The 20,504-nt window shown below is 36.8% G+C and overlaps 1 protein-coding gene across 3 annotated transcripts in view; it reads right to left on the reverse strand.

The window, feature by feature from the left end:
* Positions 1-20,504, reverse strand: part of LOC131981113 (la-related protein 4B-like) — a 67,543-nt gene that overhangs the window by 37,491 nt on the left and 9,548 nt on the right. For all 3 annotated transcript variants that reach the window (XM_059345416.1, XM_059345417.1, XM_059345415.1), the window contains exons 3-4: positions 4,577-4,730; positions 1,812-1,985 (exon numbers count right to left, since the gene is read on the reverse strand). In XM_059345416.1, the coding sequence (XP_059201399.1) occupies positions 1,812-1,985; positions 4,577-4,730 (328 nt within the window). The remainder of the gene's footprint in view (positions 1-1,811; positions 1,986-4,576; positions 4,731-20,504) is intronic.

The raw sequence follows: 20,504 nt of genomic DNA on the forward strand, positions 1-20,504 counted from the left end.
CTAAATAACAGTGAGTTGTTGTACTGAATAGTACATTCAAGTTATATAAGTTTTATCATTTGAATGCTGAGCAGACTCTTTTTGCATGCCTATTCATTCCTTCAAACCCAGTATTTGTGCACATTTGCATATCAAGATTAAGCTACACTGGCATTATATTATTTGTAGAACAAGATTTCAGGAGTGGCTGCGTTGAATTGCTTCGGACTCATGTGAGCTAAACATTTCCAACAAATCCAAGGATTGTATGGTCCAACAGTCACATTTTAATGAAAAAATATAATTGTTTTTTTCCCCCCATTGCTTACAATTTTACTTCAATCCCTGTTATTGGCATTTAGCCTTTTAAAAGATATTTTCACTGCAGTCCAGAACAGTTATTTATATTTATATATATATATATATATATATATATATATATATATATATATATATATATATATATATATATATATATATATATATATATATATATATATATATATATATATATATATATATATATATATATATATATATATATATATATATATATATTTATTTTTTTACTATTTATTCTGTTTGTTTTGAGACATGTCTATGGTGAAACCAAAGATGAATTTCCACTCAGTGGATAATAAAGTTTTCATTTTCGTACTTGTTGACTAATTATATTATAATTATAATAATGAAAAACGGCAACAACAAAAAAAGACCAACCAATTCAATCCAATAAATCGCTATCAAATTGAGGATTCTTTTATATAATAAAAAAATAAAAACATTTATAGAGTAATAATAAAAAACAAATAAAACATCCTTAGAAGCTTTGAATGTTACATATTACATTTGGTGCAGCCCTACTTGGTTAAAATGATTAAAATCCCATTTTGAATGCCTAAAAACTTCTAAGAGTTTAAAACAGAGTTCTGTTTTTACTTTCGCAGCCATATATACTCTGACTAAAAAATAAAAATCTGTTTTATTGGAATTAATGCAATTGGTTCTAACAACTGATGCCCAAGAGCCTCCAGGTAATAAATCAAACAATAGAAATGATTGTCCCTGACATCTTATTTACAGGCAATTCATAGATTTCAGAAACCCTTTGTAAGAATTGCCACTAACTCTTCTTATTTAGCCCCAACTAAACCATTATTTCAACAATTGCAACTACTTACAATTTATGAGGTCAATAAGTATCAAACAGGGGTTCTTATGAATAAAGTAATTTGCCTTCCTGCATCTTTACCTAACTTTTTTCATAGTTACTTTGAGTTTAATTCTCATTATCATGCACATCTTACAAGAAGAAAGAATGATTTACATATTCCTTTCTGTAGGACCTCTGTTGCCAAATTCTCATTTGTTTATCAAGGTGTGGTGCTGTGGAATGACATAAAACATCTAACAGAATCATGTTCCTCTTTAAATACTTTTAAGACCAAGCTCAAAAAATCCCTATAGATGTTCTACACCTTTGTATTTGTTTTGTTTAAATTTTCATCTAGCTACACTACCGGTCAAAAGTTTTAGAACACCCCAATTTTTCCAGTTTTTTATTAAAATTCAAGCAGTTCAAGTCAAATGAACAGCAGGAAATGTAATTGTGTAATTATCAGACCGCCATTACATTTTTCATCTCGCGCACCCCCTAGCGGCAGCTCATGCACCCCTGGGGGTCCACGCACCACACTTTGGGAATCCCTGATCTAACACAATGTTGTCAGGAAGTCTCCAGGCCTTGTCGACTCCTGGATAACTCCACTGATCTGCAACCAGCCCACATAACAGCACTGCTCTGACACACAACCAATCACCAGTCAGCCCACCTGTGCGCCCTGGTTGCCCAGACTCGGGGTATTCTGTGTACGCTGGCTCGGAGCACTCCAGGGTGACGGAGGCCGGGGTGGCCGGCTCGGCCAGCATTACTGGCTCCGGTGGAGGCTCATCTGGGTCGGTTAGTAGGGGCTCCTTGAAAGCCTTGTCTTCACTGGCTTCATAGCCTTTGACAATCAAGGGGAGAATAAATGTTAATAAAGTGATTAGGATAGGAAATCTCAGACAGTTAGACTAAAAGTGGTGCCTTTGAAAATCAAAGCACCTATAAATTATATCTGAGCATGTACCTGTGCAATGGAAAAAAGCCCATTAATACCTGAAACTATATTTGGCAGCTGGCTTGGCATGAATATTCATCTTTTTTTCTGTTTTAGTAAGTGCCCACACAAACATAAGCATAATACGTGTGCTTGCTTTATTTAACCGAGAAAACGGAGTCACTTTGCAGCTGCAAAATCTGCTCTTCTTCCTGAATCCAGCACCAACATTTGACATGACAGTGATGTAGTTTGAGGCAAGGAAGAACTAAAGGCTACTCGGTGCCCAGAGTACTCTAGATCAGTAGTTCTCAACCTTTTTGAGTCGAGACCGCCAATTTAACATGCATGTTGTCCGCGACCCCCGCTCACTGAACACAATCTCAAACGCACAGTTCAGATCACCCAAAAAAGAAACAACAAAAAATGACCAAAAATGACACCAAATGACCAGAAAAGACACAAAATTACCAAAAATGACACAAAATGACCAAAAAAGGACACAAAATGACCCAAAAAAAGACACAAAATGACCCAAAAAAGAAACAAAATTAACTAAAACAAGACACAAAATGACTAAAACAAGACACAAAATGACCAAAAAAAGGAAAAAAATGACCAAAAAGACACAAATTGACCACAAAATGATCAAAAAAGGACACAAAATGACCAAATAACACACAAAATGACAAAAAAAAAAGACATTAAGTGACCAAAAAGACTAAAACACATTAACACATGAACACTTTAACACAGTGGAGACAGAGCTGACTTCCAAAATGATTTGGCGACCCCCAGAAATCATCTTGCGACCCCAATTGGGGTCCCGACCCCAAGGTTGAGAATAGCTGCTCTAGATGCTTCTCAGAAACATAACTCTCTTGCTTGTATAGCTAACTGTGAATGTGGCAAAATATGAGTGCAGAATATGTTATGGACAGAGATGCATTTAGAGTGTGTTGGCTGACTTGGATATGTAACTGTATACATTTCAGCCATACTATAGAGCAGGGGTGCGCATTAGGCGGCCCGAGGGCCACATCCGGCCCTTTGGCTGTTCTTGTCCGGCCCGCGTGAGGTTACCCAGAAATTAGAAATCAATACAGGCGCAGTGCTTTTATTTTGAAGGCGGTTTATGTATGTGCTTGTATGCGTACTCCCCTGCACAAAAATGCGTTCCACAAAAAACACCGAGTTACCTTGTTACCTTGTGAAAAACACTTATTGTTTTTTGCATAAAGTTCATTTATTGCAGGATTACTGCATAACGTAATGCATGTTGTGTTTAAAATAAATGGAAAAGTGAGATAATGACTGGAGTTTTTACTATTTTCACTGCTATATTTGAGTTGCTCGTCTCTCATCTTAACATGTATTCTTACCAGTAGCAGCTCAAAACCAGAAAATTTACTGCCTTTCATAAAGCGATGAAATAAATCTTGAGCAGAATTTAGTTCAGGGTATTGGTCTGGCCCTCCGCAACCTCCACAGTATCGCATGTGGCCCCTTGGGAAAATTAAATGCCCACCCCTGCTATAGAGGCTTATAAATGCTGCAGAGAGCGCTGTTATTTCCTACACATATAGCTAGAGTGACAATGAGTGGTTACGGAGGAGGGGAAAAGACGTTTGTGGTAGATTCACAGTAAGTCTGTCGTGGTAAAAAAAACGACATGAATGGGCAGAATGTATTAAGTCTCCAGTCTTGTGCAATGAATTTTCCATAAATGTCCTCACAGACGTAGGAGTTGAAACAGGCCGGGACGTCAATCACAGTCAAACACAGACTAATCAATAATCTCTGTTTCGCCACCATATCCTTGTTGCCTCTGCATTGGCTATACTTGGCTGGCCACATTAAAGTGAGTGATTATGGTCATTTGTGTGGAGGGAACGGTGACTGTGGTTGGAATATTCATAGCTCATACTTAATTGAGTATGAATGATTTAAGAGGCGTCTCGGCGTGACGACAAAAGTGACAAGAATGGACAGAGGCAGGCTTGCCTTTAGCAACCGTAGCAACTCAGATACAGCCAGCCGAAATCCTCCATCATGTCACTACAATGCCATGGATGCTTCCTTTCTGACAAGAATCTAGCTGTGTGACAGACCTTCAGCTTTCTAATCCTCATGCATATCTTCATTTACATCTTTGTGTTTTAGATTAAAGCCTAATTTCCACCGGGGACATACTTTCCTCTCCTCACATGTGCTGTATTTCTCTCTCTTCATACCCTGTCTTCCTGTCCTGTTTACCTCGGTCATACTGTTTGTGGGTGTTTTATACGTTTGGACGGGCTGATGGCTTTTGTAAAACACTTTGAGTTGCATTTATATGTATGAAAAGCGCTATATAAATAAAGTTTGATTGATTGATTGATACGTGCACTGTAGATGCAGTGCATGTGCCTTTAGTTTATTTTGTTATAATAGGCAAAATAACAGATGCTAAATATAGAATTGTTCAACACATTTTGCATCCCAAATTTCTGGCTGACCTTCTGGGCCGGGGTCGGCCAAACTATCGCAGCCTTCCTTCCATGGCTGCAGGGCAGCAGTTGTGGTGTCAGCACTCCCGCTGGTGTCCAGGCTAAACATGTGGTTGGCCCATGCTTTCGCATTGGGGTTGAGGTCTGAAACCTTGGCGGATTCCTGTTAAGAGAACAGAGTTTGGTCAGAGATGTATGCACATCGAGTGTTGAAAAATAAAAACATTTTACCAACTCTATGTCCGGGATTTTTCATTAAAATCATGAAATCGGAAGTCCACAGACTTTTTGTAATTTAGGTTTAGGATTTTTTGGAGTATTGGTAACCATGCAAAAATGTAATATAAAATATTTTTACACTCAACAGAAAGTTGAAACACTTGTATAGCCAGGTAGTTAAAAGTGGCTGAGAAAAATAGAAAAAGAGCTAGGCTAACATCAAGCAGCAGGGTAAAGAAATCCCCCCGAAAAATGGAAAATGTGTAAAATGTAAGTAAAAACAGAATGCATCAAATGCAGAATTCAAAGAGTACATTTACAGAAACCAAAAGTGTATGAGATGGAACATAAAATATATAATCTTTCTACACAGTTTTCAATGCATACATCTGCTTGATTTATATTTAGACAACTTCCCAACAATTTTGTATTCAAAGTTGCACAATAACAAAATATTCTGTATCAAAATTGTGACCAAATGAAGCGATACTACAATTTTTTTTAGTTATTTAAAGTTCAACATGATACTGGGGCTGAAAGATTCACGACAGTTGAATATCACAATTATGGGATATCACAAGTTATACTGTAGACCAAGACCATTGTACATTTTGCCAGTAGTTAAACCATTTCGCTGACTTTACTAAGCAAGCTGAATTAAAGTTCTTCACAAATATTATAGACATGCAACATTGTACTCCCAAGTAATATTTGCCTGTTTGACAATAAAGCCTGTTAGAATGAAGTGTCTTGCAGAAGCCATAAAGCCAAACAGTAGCTTATTAATATTTAACAACTAATAACATCTTGCAGAACTACTCTTACATGACAGATTTATGACAGACAACATAATAAAGAAAACCATTATTGCAGCATCTTCTACACTGAAAGTTTAAATTACCATCCAAGTAATTTTCCTCTCTGCTGAGTTTATCGTAAAAGGACAGATAAGACACATGTAACTTTTTAATCCGATTGAATCTTTGCAAAAGTAAATAAGCTTATATTTATCACTCTCCTTTTTATCACAAAACAGAAATGAGCACTGCTCCGAGTGAGTGAGGAGCAGGAATTTGTAAGCAGTTTGGCTGAATGGCAAGATTTGTTTTCCCCTGATAATGATGTTAATATAAACTACAGAACAGTCCGCAAATGTCATGAATAGGGTTGTCAAAAGTATTGATACTCAAAAAAGTATCGATACTAAAACGTTGTATCCAGATACGATACTCATTTTCAAAAGTATCGATACCCCCAGACCTTTCGTTTCAAACGTACCTATTACTGATGTCATCGTGGCCGGTGGCTCGCATTAATGTTGGTCGTGTTATCATTAGCCATTAGCCGCAGCTAGCAATTAAAGGCTGATGTCACATTAATGATTATAAACAACGTAAATAAATAAATAAATCAGGCACGTAGTATGCCCATATTACGTTAATTGACACAGTGTCAGTATACATAAGCATAGAGTTAATAAGTTTACATAAATGTACTGGCGACTCCCACCCTGCGTGGGTCAATTCGCCTCAAAACCTCCTCCAGACTTTTCTCTGTCTTGGCTCCCAAATGGTGGAACGAGCTCCCTACCGACATCAGGACCTCAGACAGCCTGTACATCTCCCGCCGCAGGCTGAAGACCTATCTCTTCCAACAATACCTCGGTTAAGTCATGGTCACCTAACAGATATTAAAAAAAATAAATAAATAAATAAAAAAAAAGCTCTTATTCTTTTCTCTTCTTTTCTTCTTTAACATATAGCACTCCTGTAGCAATGACAGTTAGCTCTTAAAGTTGTGTACTTACTTGATTCCTATGGTCTATGTTTAGTACCATCAGGTTGAATGCACTTATTGTAAGTCACTTTGGACAAAAGCGTCTGCTGAATGACATTTAAAAAATGTTGGTGATTGAAAAGTGTTATTTTCTCTCTTGAAGTCCCAGAATGAAGCAGAGAAAAGTCGACTTATCAAGCTTTTAAACATTTTTTAGTATCGTGACAACCCTAGTCATGAATTTTCTGACTTGAGCAACGGAAATCCTTCCATAGGCAGTCATCAATCATCTGCCAACAAGACTCCTCAAACAAACAAACAACATGTGACAGTAAGCACTTCAAACAGCGGAGACACTGGTACAAGCTGACAGGGACCAGGCCCATAAAGCCCTGCTGCCCGCTGGACATACTCACAGGATCAAAGCAGCAGTTCAGCATGCACGTCTCACAGGCTAACAGACTGTAACCCAGAGCCGTGGTCAGAGCCAGCGTCTCATTGAAGTCCGGAGGCAAAGCGGGCCAGGCGCTTCCTGACGGTGCCGATATAAGGCTCCACTGCATCCAATCCATGATTAGCACACATAAACGGAGCCTAAGTATCTCCACGGGCAGCCAGAGGGAGACTCCTGAACAACATTGTACACCTTAAGTCACAACCTGGGCTCCTGCATGGAGAGCTGCCACCACCGCACCTCTCTAAGTCATCCCCGTCAAATCACAGGCGCTGCCACGCTCCGTCTAGCCCCTCCGCTGCGAGCTGGCTGCTGGGTTGATTCAACAAATGTGATGACAGCACAGAGGCTGTGCTGCCCCGGTGGGCTATAGGCTGACGTTGCAGAAGCTGACTGGCTGTCTTGCTCCTGTTGAGCAGCCGTCTCTGCTTTTGTTTAGTCGCTGTTGCACTGAGTCATTCTCGGGCAGAAACTCTGGAGCCGTAAAGGGAGTGTTGAGCTGCACACCTGGGCTCAAACGAAGCCTGCTCCAGTGATCCACATGCTCCAATCAAGCCTGAGGCATCGCTCAAATTAAATCAGCCCTCTTGAGCCTTTGTTTTAATAGATTATTCTGCTAACGAGCAGAGTTGCTGAGGCGAAAGAAAGGCTGGGAAAACCTGCTCTTTATTCAAGAAGCACTTAAATATAGAATGTGTCACAGAAACAAAAGGAAGGCAGATCAAAGGAAAGAGTTAGGAAGATAAGACTGACTTGATAGAAGACGAGCAGCAAAAGGCATTGTTCCTGGGTCCTTTTTCACAAACTCTGCACTACAACACCATTCGGGATGTGTCTGGCCAGACAGACACACACACCCCCGCCCTCTGCTAATAATCCAGCCTCACACTAATGAAAAACTCCCACTCCTGTCTGAGCCGGCTGCCATAGAAACTGTTGCTGACATCACCGGATGTGTACGTTCTGGACACCGCTTGACCTTTCGAAATTTTTTAAATGTTCCCTTCCTTGGCAGAGGAGGAGGAGGAGGATATCAGTTTCCCTGATCGAGGGTGTATTTTGGGAGGAGACGAGAATATGTGATTCATCATGAACCGCGGACGGAGACGAGTTATTGTCGGTGTCATGGCGGGGCAGCCAGTGTAGCGTTGGGTTTATTGCTCTGCCTGTCTGACGGAGGCGAGTTCACAGCAGAAGCAGACAAAGACAGAGACGGCAGACATGCAAAGAGTCCTTCAGGGGAGAAAACAAAAACAGCTGAATTTAGACATCTCAGTCTGTCTGCAGACCTGAGGCTCATCTTCCCTCTCTGGCACCTACACAGCTGAAGGGGACAGAGGGCCAGATGAGTGCTGAGCAATCAGGAGTCAAATGCATTACAACTACAGTAAAATGCTTCGTCCTGAGCACCATTTCCTGCACCGTTAGACTAATGAGCATCAACAGAAGTGGTTGAAGGCGATGAAGTATAACCTTTTCAGTTTCTCTCAGTTTAAAATGACATTGAAACCTACACAAGCTCCAATGGTAAGCAAAGGTATCAAGAAAGGGTGTATAATTAGATTTATGGCGACAAATACTTTCCAATGCAAGAGGAATGCAAAAATAGCCTTTTTTCCAAATTGGATTATTCACCAATGTAAATAGGTCTGGTGTGTTCACTGACTGTTTCCACTACATGGAGGAATAATTGACCAATCAGAGCTTTGCAGGCTTGATTATAAAAGGGGACATCATCATTCCACAAAGCTTGCAAGCGTCCCGTCTGCATCCATGAAGAGAATGATGGGAAAATGGACACAAAATTGAGATCAAACTGCTGCTGATTCAGTTATTATAAATCACAGAAAATGAGAGCTCGCATTGGGATATTTCTACAAGCAACAGCATTTTTTGTGTTGACTGAAAATGACAACAAGTCACTGGACATGTCACTGGATTTTCTCAAACAAAAGCAGGTAGTCAAGATAAAAGTCTCAAATAATGTGCAAAAGTATTATCATTTGAGTTGATGTTGCTCTTGTCATCAATGTTATCACCCCATGATAAGGTCCTGTTTGCAGAAGAAAACATGGATGAAGGAAGGTTTACATGGGGCAGATAAACTCACTATTATTAAGGCTGTTATTATGATTTTCGAATTATCATCATTATCATTATTTTTTTTTTGATTTTCAAGTTGCCTATCAATTTAGGTATGAGTATGTCTTTGTAAGAGTATTGTGATAGAGTTTAAATATATATATTATGTTGTTTATTTTTATTTTTTAAAAACATTTCTTTCTTTTTATGTTTTGATGAAAAGACTTGACATGTTTACAAGATGTAAGCAACATGTATGTGCTGTTTTGTTTTTCCTCAAATAAAAAGTTTAATAACAAAAATAATGTGCAAAGGGTGTGGGCGATGTAATCAAATACAGATCAGGGGGGAAAAAGCAAAAGGTGGATTAACTCTTGTGTTCCTTTCCATTCTGCCCCGCTTTTTTAGAGGGGTAGGGATGAGGGACAGGGGGTCTTTAAGGGGGGATAGCAGGTCAACAGCTGATGCAACACATAAGTGGTGAACATCATCTGAAAGCTGCAAACCTGATGATTTCTCTTATGAAGCTGTGATAAAATGTATACATTTCTACAAGTGAATTGTGGAAGTGTATTAGAACATTATTATGGGTCAAAACCATTTGGTGCATTTTTTTTTTAATATTCGAGAGTTTTTAAAAATGGTCAATAATTCCTTCAGAATATCACATTAGGACATTTTAAACAATCCATGTTGTTTTGAAAACTATTTTACTATTACAACATTTTGGAGAGTTCTGCAAAGCTGCATTTTTCTGACATTAGACAGCAAACACTTTTGCTCAGAAATCCAATTCTTGTCAATCTCTGAATGCCATTAGTGTGTAGCGTTTTGTTGTAAAGTTCCATGAGGCTTTGATTATTCTAGGAGGTCGAAACAGGTCATTTTATACAGTGAGGTCAAGTTAGAAAATTGACATTTGGGCTCATGAAACCTCAAAAGTCTCAGCTTTCCAGTCATGCCCAATTTATGCAATTCCGAGACTGTTTAGGGATCCCAATATGCACCAATAATAAAATATAGCATTTTTAGAATAGGCAAAAACATATTTATCTTGCATTTTTCCCCAAAACTGCATAGGTTTAGCATAAAGCATATGTATGTATTTAAAAGGGAGACTCTTGTAATGTAATGTGTGCAGAGGGCACATAAGGTGAACAGAGGTGCAGATAAAAATTAAAAAAGACAAGGCACCTAATTTGACTTTAACACTGCAAATCTTTCATGCCACATGTGCCGTGAACTGTGTTATGTGAAGAACTGTGCAATAATTAGCTATGTCACAATGTTAAATATTAGTCAGACATAATATAAGCAGCTGCACAGGGAGACGAGCTATTTAAGAGTCCTGTGTTTCTTCAGTGCTGGGTCACTGACAAACAATGAAACTTATTATAGATTTCTATTCTGCTACATACACAAACAAAGCATTTTTATACCTGCAAAAGCCCTTAACTATATTGCGGCTTGGTTGCTACAGTAATGTTCCCAAATGAGATGACGCTCTGATCCCAGCTGGAGTCCTCTTTTCCATGCACTCTTTTGTCCAGAACAGATTTGATTTTACACACAAGGATATAAATAGGTCATGCTCGATTTCTGCTCCGTTTCTGCCACATATGTGCAAAGCATATGGTGTATGGCTCGTCTCTGTGTGAGCGCATGTGTGTGAATAAAGAATGAGCTGGAAAACACATGGGTTTGGTAGCGCCACATGGCTCGTGTTACTATCGCACCAGTTTGATATTGGGCTTAACTAGATGATTACTTAGATAAAAGAAGTGGATGAACTGGATCTAAAACTATGACTTTCCTAGAAAAAGTGACTTCTATGAGCCTGTAATGTCTTATTCCCATTTCTGTTAAGAGCTACTAGTTGCTCTAAGCTAAGTTAAATGTTTTAATATTTTCCAAATTAAGTAATCCATTATTAATGATTGTGCAATTTTAATCATCTTCTACCATCTGGCAGAACGTGTGCAGCCTTAACAACAATCTCTTCCATCTTAATTCTGACAATTTGCATGTGGTTAACATTTCACCAGTACTTCCTTTGGTCATTTTGCAGGTTCCAAACACTGAAAGCCATGCAGAATACAGACAGTGACAAGTCTATAAGCAATTTAAATGTGCATTTATAAAGATAAACTGGGCTTCTGAAAAAAACATTAAAGAGTGTAGAGGCAAGACTTCTACATAATATTATATATAACTATATATAATATATAACTAAATATTATATATTACTTTAACACTTATCTGCTCTACTCTACTGCCCTTACTTTTTAACTACACAATGTTTGACTTTTTTTTTATCCTGCTGTATCTTCACTGTTTTAATTGACTGTTTTTACTGTTTTCAATTGTGTCTTGCTGTTTTTAATGTGTATGTAAAGCACTTTGAATTACCTTGTGTTGAATTGTGCTATACAAATAAACTTGCCTTGCCTATATTATACATTCTTATGTCTCATAATGACATTGTGAACAGTGTGTATTCCACCCTGGGAGCAGTATTGTGCTTCTCTGACCACTTTTCCCACCACTATTTCCGGCTCTTAATGAGACCTACAGCCCGCAGCATTAGCCCACTGGAGTTTGCCCCCTTCCTTTTTTTCACTGCCAATCTTCTTTCCAATCTTGAGCGTGTGTAAATGACAGTGGAAAAAAGACAGCGGGCTCTTTCCATTTCCTAATTTTGGAGCGCTCAGGAAAAATAACTTGTTCTCCGCCTGAAGGCCATCCGCTTACTTCTCACCCATTTCCTTAGTTCCACATTCTTTCCTATTTGAAGAGGTTGATTGAAACCCATCAGGGAAACAGGAAGACGCATCCCTGTGCTTGTTTTATGAGACAAAGATTCACTTTCGAAGCTCAATTTCCTGCATTTCCTCTGTCCTGAAGCAGCAGCTGTAAACTGCAATCGCTGCTAGTGAGTGTGCAGATCCAGAATCTGAACACTTTCCTCTTCATCCCATTGTGTTTGTGCCAAATACTACAAAAGTACATTTTTAATGTGTCTTATACAGCGACTACAAGCACAAAACTTTAGTCTATCCATTCGTGTCTTTCCTTAAGAAGGAACCAGAAATCTAAGCCACAGTTGATTGAGTTGCTGGTAGACGAGGCACTGCCAGAATTTACACTATTTGGCTGGAGCCTGGTGTACTATCCCACCCTGGTGACTGCATTTAGCCCTGACAGTCTCTGCAGAAGTGTCACATGTGCTACCATCAATCAAACCAGCAGGGTTGTGCAGCACCCTGGCAGAATCATAACCTATACAGCCTGTGCAAATGATTTGGGAAGCGTGAGAGGATACAGGGTCACCCACACAAGGAGGTCAGCCACAGAAAACACATCTTAGCATTAGGGTTGTCAAAAGTATCCATTCTAAAACGTTGCATCCAGACACGATACTCATTTTCAAAAGTATCGAGTATCTGAAGCTTGTTATCATAGTTGCAGTTTCTTTTTGCACAACTGCTTTTTATTATAAATATTTAACCTGTGGTTCTGTTCATTTTCACATATTGCATTTTTCTTGTTAATATAAATATTTCTGTTACACTTTGTTTTTATCCTTGTGCTATCGAAAATGGTATAGGGGTGTCAAACTCAAATACACAATGGGCCAAAATTTAAAACTTGAATAAAATCGCGGGCCAACATTGAACAAATAAACCTTTTAATATATGCCAAACATGTTTTGCTTTAACATTAAATATGGAACCAGCAACGCTTATAAACATACAATATATAACTACATAGTGCAGACATGCAAAATCAAATTTCAAATAAAAAGCACATCAATGTCATTCATTTATTAAATAAAAATTAAATAAAAATCGTATGCCTCTTTTCTATTTGCATCCTTCTGATTTATATATCAAAATAAAGTTTTTCAACAGGTTAATACATTTAAAAATAAAATAACAATAATAAATCTAGTATTAGCGGTAAATGTGCCGTATAATACCGGCGGGTCAGCTTTTATAGTACAATAATTATATAATAATTTGGTATTGCCTCGCGGGCCAAATAAAATTACACTGCGGGCCAGAGTTTGACACCCCTAGTATAGAGTATCGAATATTTTCCTGAGTATCGGTATCGAGTTGAAAATTTTAGTATCGTGACAACCACATTTAACATTAATAGTGTTTCCTCCTTGCAGGTCACGTTGAACCCGCTGTTATTTTTGCTTCATTTTTACTTCCTGAATGTACAGGCATTTGACACACACACAGTTCAGAAATGTTCAGTAACATTTCCTGCATCATGCCATGTGTGAATGGTAACATGGATCCATATTCAGTGAAATCTGTACCACCAATATGCACCCTTAAGTCCTCGTAACATTTGCAAACAAGCTCCTAATTTTAACAATGGCTGGAAACTGGACACATTCACAAATAAGTAAGCTCCTCTCAGTCTGAACAAAAGTTGAAATTGATAGACAGCTGTCGGGAACAGTTAGACATGCTGTAATGGATGTCAAAAAAAGGAAGTGATAATGAGGCAGAAGACCCATGTCTTAAAGCTGAACAATCTCTCCATTCAAGCATTGGCATGACATGTGAACAGCTCAAATCAGTAACAGTGGCTGAAAGGTTATCCCAGTTATTTACCTGGAACGATGCATGAAAGAGGCTCCAGTCACTACATTCCTTAGAGAGACATGCCATGTTTTCTGCCCCAGATTACAACGGCTACTCCAGAATATACAATATTTGGTATGCAAGTAAATACCACTGACGTACAAAATAATCATTCAAGGTCTCTTTTGATTAAAAAAAACATTGTTTTCACATACAGTTATTTGCCGTCTATTTATCCCTCTGGATATGCAAACACAAATAAGTTAATGTCAATGTTTCAGAGATACAAGAACTTATCCAGATAGGATGTAATAGAAGGAAAATGGCGTTTTTTATGGATTTTGTGAAGAATTTTTTTTTCACTTAAGTTCCCACTATGCTTTGTAGGGATGCCATGGTCCAGGTCACAATCATCACGCTTCAGGTCTCTCCTGGGTTTGGGAGCAGAAGAAGACCAAAACAGTGACTGCACTTTTGGAACGAGCCCAGAAAACGCAAGTGCCAATATTTAAAAGCTACTTTTCAAAAAAAGGAAACCCAAAGTAGCTTATAATAAGCAGACCTCGCGGCTATTGCTGCAGTTTAACCCCGGCTTCAGTTACAACAGTGTGAGAGCGTGAGTGGACACACAACAGTGATGGGACATTAGCTTGCGGGCAGGGCTTTTTTTGAAAAAAGTTTTTTCTTTTTGTATTTATTTTGACTATTTTCTCGTTATTTTACCGTGTTCAGTTGCATCCCTGATGCTTTGGGTGATTCAAACATGAAGTATAATGCTGCCATTGGCTGTAGGCTAATGGCAGCATTATACTGTGGCTATTTTGCCTATGACTGCATTTGCTACTAGCAGTTCCTGTTCACACTGGAACCATGGGTGTAAACACAATCACCCGGTTTAGTTTAACACTAAAAAAAATCTAACTTTACTGCAGACAATGCCTCCTATGATAATAATGTTTTGATGTGGTTTAAAAGCACATTTATGAATATTTGTTGAAGTATATTGAAGAAACAATTGTTTTATATAAATCCTAATATAAGTCCTTTGCATGCTTGCATCATAAAAAAATGTTTTTCATCATTAAAACAAGCATGAATCTAAAAAATTAGCATAATATAACTCTTAATTATTTCAGCCAGTTCTCGGTTAACTTGCTGAGAGACATCAGAAACTTCCCGGGCACTTTGTAAAATCCGACCCATTTATTTCACCTCCACCTCCGAGGACAAGACGCAGTGATGACTGATGACTGCAACAACATATTGTTTGGTCTGTGTGATGGATGATGACAGGCAGAGCACCAAACCATCAGCTCAGAGGAAACACAGGTCCTGATGCAACCTTTCTAAAAATAGTTTTAAAAAATAAGGGTTTTATGACTGGATGTTTTCTTTCTTTTACTATAATGAAAGCTACTAAACTGGGATTAAGTAATGGAAAATACGGCATTGACAACCACGGTGATGTTTTAAAATCCAGACACGCCCATTGCAGAAATAGAAGCTGGATTCACATGTTTGCACAGTTTCTGCTCAGTCACCAATGACGTGAGGAAACAGAATGAAACTGGAGTTATTTAACTGTGGTTTATCTGGCAGATATAATATATGCAGGCAACCTTTGCCAAACAAATTAAAGCCCTAGTGGTCGTCTGTCTACAATCGGTTGAGCAGTTTTTCTTCCTTGTAGCAATCACAAGAAGTCCATGGCTGCACTTATTATATTTATTTATGGCTCCTATTATTCTAATAAAAGTAAAATGTACATTTCAGCTCAAAACAGGAAGTGAGCAACAACAAATAATTACACATAATTACACTCTTATAACACCACACTGACTCATGGTGTACAGTTTAAAACTAAAAACTAGACTGTGAATTGAGTACTGAAATAAGCTGAGCCTTTGTTTGTTTGTTTGTTTGTTTGTTTTCCCTTTAATTGTATTTACTTATTTTTTGTTATCTATGTTTTTTTACTACAATTTTTTTTAAATTCAATATGTATATGTATATATAATAAGTTAGGTATTTGTTATTTCTTATTGATTTTCTTCATCTATTTTTTTATTTGTTTATTAATTTACTTATTTTTATTATTGTTATTTATTTTATCATTTTATCTATTCTTTTATCACAACCCATCTTTTTTTGTTTTTCCTTTGTTTGTTTATCTTTACTTTTCAACTATATTTGCCAGTTTCTTGGATGGAACAGTATTGTTTGTTTGTTTTATTAAAATGTAAAATCCCCCCCCAAAAAAAAAACTAAAAACAGCAGAACCAGGGTTACCATCATTTTTATTATTCCATACAGGGCGCCTACATTACCCATAATGCAGCTCAACACCAACAGCTCCGTTTTAAATGGTGTGTATAAGTGCATAATATATTTCAGAGGGAGGTAGGCATGCCATAAGTATTTGGTTTATTTATCCCATTAATCTAATTGTCACAGATGAAAACTGGAAGCAGATGGAAAAATTCTATAAAAATGCTGTTTAAATAATAATCAAATAGCAATAAGTAAGTCCAAGTACTTAGTTCATTTTGGGTCTTTCCATGACAACATCAGACTTAAAACTTCAGCTATTTGATAAAAGAATGTCTATTTATTGTACCTTTTGGTGTATGTTTTTATCATTATTATTGAATGTTTGCTAGTTTTCCGAAAAAGGAATCAACACAGGACGTCAAGACACAAACAAATGTGACAATTGGATTGTTTCATGTCAAACATTAAAATATATATATATATTATACACTACCGGTCAAAAGTTTTAGAACACCCCAATTTTTCCAGTTTTTTATTGAAATTCAAGCAATTCAAGTCAAATGAACAGCTTGAAAGGGTACAAAGGTAAGTGGTGAACTGCCAGAGGTAAATAAAAAAAGGTAAGCTTAACCAAAACTGAAAAATAATGTACATTTCAGAATTATACAAGTAGGCCTTTTTCAGGGAACAAGAAATGGGTTAACAACTTAACTCTATGGAGTCTTGGGCTATTTTGTCCATTTTTTAATTTTTTAATGTCTTTGTAAGTCATTTTGTGTCTTTTTTTGGTTATTTTGTGACTTTTTTTTAGTCATTTTGTGTCTTTTTTTGGTTACTTTGTGTCTTTTTTTAGTCATTTTGTGTCTTTTTTTAATCATTTTGTGTCTTTTTTTGGTTACTTTGTGTCTTTTTTTAGTCATTTTGTGTCTTTTTTTAATCATTTTGTGTCTTTTTTTAGTCCTTTAGTCCAACATAAAATGTGATTTTGAATCTTTTTTTACTTTCAAAACACTATCATGCTCAATAAAGAATTTTAAATGTTGCAAATGTGCATTAATTTCAAAGTACACTGAGACATTAAACTGCATCATTTTCAATTAAATTCTGGAAAAGTTGGTGTGTTCTAAAACTTTTGACCAGTAGTGTATATATTTTGCATGAGTTACTGTGCAGATGAAACACCAGAATATGTTGAAAATAATGTACATTCAAATTCAACTACATTCCCAACCATGAAAACTTACCTTAGGAATCAAACACTTGTAACTTTCAAGACTTTGTACGAATCCTGGTGTAAATCTTTCACCATCGACCTCAATAAAGCCAAAAATGTAAAACATTCTCCACCTGCTACACACATGCAAACTTCCAAAGACAAGCTGTGATTACCTCCAGCCGCTACCCCCGTATTAGGAGGGAAACACACTAATAAAAGGTGTAGACAAAGTGTTAGGGCTCTGCTCTGTTTGGAAGTAATTCTACGTCTAGGTCTCGGTGACAGGAGAACGTCTATTGTTTGTTTAGAACTTTTCTTAAAGTGGCAGCTGTTGTGAAACCTGAAAGATTCAACCTTAATTCAACTTCACTGTTTCTATTGGTTTAACTATCAACAAGATTACTGTTGAAGTTTATGGATAGTGTTGCTGTGAAGTGCTGAAACCATTAGAAGATTAGAAAATGACAAATATTTGATGGTTGAAGCTTTGTAAATGTGAAGATTTGCTGCTTTTAATCTTTGGAAATTAAATATTTCAAATATCGGTATGTCATACTGCGTGGTGATTTGCAGCTTTTTTTTGCCGACATAAATTAAATATTTTCAGGATTGTTTTTGGAGTGGAGGTCAGACAAAACAAGATATTTGAAGAAGTCGACCTTGGCTCCGGAAAAATGTGATGCATAGTTTTTCACTATCGACTGAGCAATTTATCAATGATCTGCAAATTAAAGAAATAGCATTAGTAGCAGCCTCATAGTAAGGCACTTGAAGGTGATAATTTAGTCAGAAAAGATCCACAATTCAATGTAAGGGACAGCAAAGGACTATAACGAACAAAAAGAAATGAGCATTAAAAGACGAAAAATGTCTGTCAACACTAGAACAAACAAGTCTGAAAAGAGCTGCTTACATTATACAAACAGCAACATCCACACCCAGGCTAACCAAGTGTGATGGCATGAAATGTGACAACGGGATTGTTTCATTTCAAATGTTTTTGTTAGGGCCGGGACTTTAACGCGTTAATTAAGATTAATTAATGACACAAAAAAGCATGTGTTAAAAAAATGGACGCATTTTAATCGCACTTATTTTTGCACTGCGGAACGTTTCTCACTGGATGAGTTTCAGGAGGACCGATTATACTGGAGCACCAACTAGCGTTGATGAGTTGAGACAACAACAAACCACAGTGAACATGAAGGAAGAAGCTGATGAGACGCTTTGGTTGGCCCCGTGGATGATGGGACATTTAGTTACTAAAAACCAACGGATGGAAGCGTCCATAAGAGCATGGTTGTGTTGCTAGGCAACAAGGAATTCACATATCACCATAGCAGCACATCCAGCCTCAAGTATCACCTCAATGCTAAACATATAGCAGCTAGCGGCTAGTGTGCTAGCTAGCATGGATTGTGTTTTACTTCAAAAACCAAAGTATTCTAGTTTACAGAAGGTCTACCTACCTATAGGCTACCTGGATTTATGAAATGTACTATATTTCTAAATATGCTATTGCTACATTTAATGGCAATAATTGCACTGGTCTGTTGGACTTGAACAAAAATAAACAATATTTTTGTTGCTTAAACTTATGTATTCAGTCATTATTCAATGGTATACTAAAAATACATGTGAGAAAAATTACTTCTCACTGTTCTCAGGTCAAATATTTATATGCGATTAAAATGCGATTAATTTCGATTAATTCATTACAAAGCCTCTAATTAATTAGATTAATTTTTTTAATTGAGCCCCGGCCCTAATTTTTGTTTAACATGAGTAATTGGGTAGATGGAGCAACAGATTATATTGAAAATCAAGCATTTTTGGGGGTTGAGCACTATCAACACATGATACCAACACATGTGAGGATATTAACAAAACATGATTTCAGTCCCTTAAACTCTTCCTCACAAAGGCTCATGGAAAGTGAGAAATAAAAACAGGTCATGGTTATTTAGTTACAGAGCTGCTACTTTCTCTGCTTCATGTTCCTTTACAAAGCACTTCTCTATTATACATAATCAGTGTGGGAAATCAATGGCAGTCAAAGCAGGCAGAGGCTGACACCAGGTATGTTTCTTCTAATAATCCAGGTGGTTGGCATGATGATATGATACAAAAAGTAGAGTCTAGAAAGGAGGCTAGCCACAAAAATGTTCTCTGATAGCCACTTAAATAACTGCTACATCAAACTATTGGGAGCTTATCATGCGAATTATGTAAGAGCTGAAACGTTCGGTAACACTTTACAATAACCAACAAAGTGATGTTTATAGATGGTTTATAAAGCTATTATTAACCATTTACAAAGTGCTATACATATTTAATTGTTAAATGTTTTAAACCAATTTCTTAAAGGTGTATGAACCAATTTAAAAGCATTTACATATTTAATATAGTATTAAAAATGTTATAATGAGTGCAACTAAAACTATTAATAAACTATTCATTATAATTTAAGTGTTTGTTAATGGTAAAGTAACTATAAACTTCCATTAATATACCATATATTTGCCATTTATAAATGATGAAGTTAGTTAAACATGAATAAATTATGTATTTACCATTCTAAATGGCTTATATAGGCTTTATAAGTGATGATTAAACATTAATAAACTATCTGTTTACCATTTATAAATTATGGTTATTGTAAAGTGTTACCAAACTTTCTTCAATGTTGCACTTGTTAAATTTGTATTTAATTTTTTTTAAACTTTAATTTTTATTGAAATTTTTCAGCTCCACATGTAAACATCAAAGTATACATATAGATCCATGTATTACATCCTATGGGTGAAGCGGTTGAAAAAAAAAAATCAGATACAACTGAAAAGAGAACAACAAAAAGAAAGAAAGTACAACAGTCATGGCTACATGCGTCCATTATTAAATGACACTGTATACAGATATAAGAGGAAAGAATATGAATAAGATACATTTCAAGTATTCCCAACCGTGTCCCATCTCCCATTTAGTCAAAAAGACATTTTCCTCCATTCTAAGTCTATATGTCATTTTTACAATTTACACTAGCTGAACGCAACAATTGTAACATGCAAACTAGGGGTGTGCCATATCGTATCGTTCACGATAATATCGGTATATTTTTTATATGGTTAAAAAAAATGCATATCATGATATTGGCAACATTCCTACTTCTTGATGTAGTGGCGTAAGGTTGACACTTACACAACTAAATATACCGAGCTGCCCTCCAAACACACTGCTGCATTATGCATTTTGTTAGCCACGAGCTAACACTAGCTAACAATTAAAGTTGTTTTAATCACAAAAAGCTACTTACTCTCT

The sequence above is a fragment of the Centropristis striata genome, chromosome 11 (genome assembly GCF_030273125.1).
Source record: "Centropristis striata isolate RG_2023a ecotype Rhode Island chromosome 11, C.striata_1.0, whole genome shotgun sequence".
Lineage (NCBI taxonomy): Eukaryota > Metazoa > Chordata > Actinopteri > Perciformes > Serranidae > Centropristis > Centropristis striata.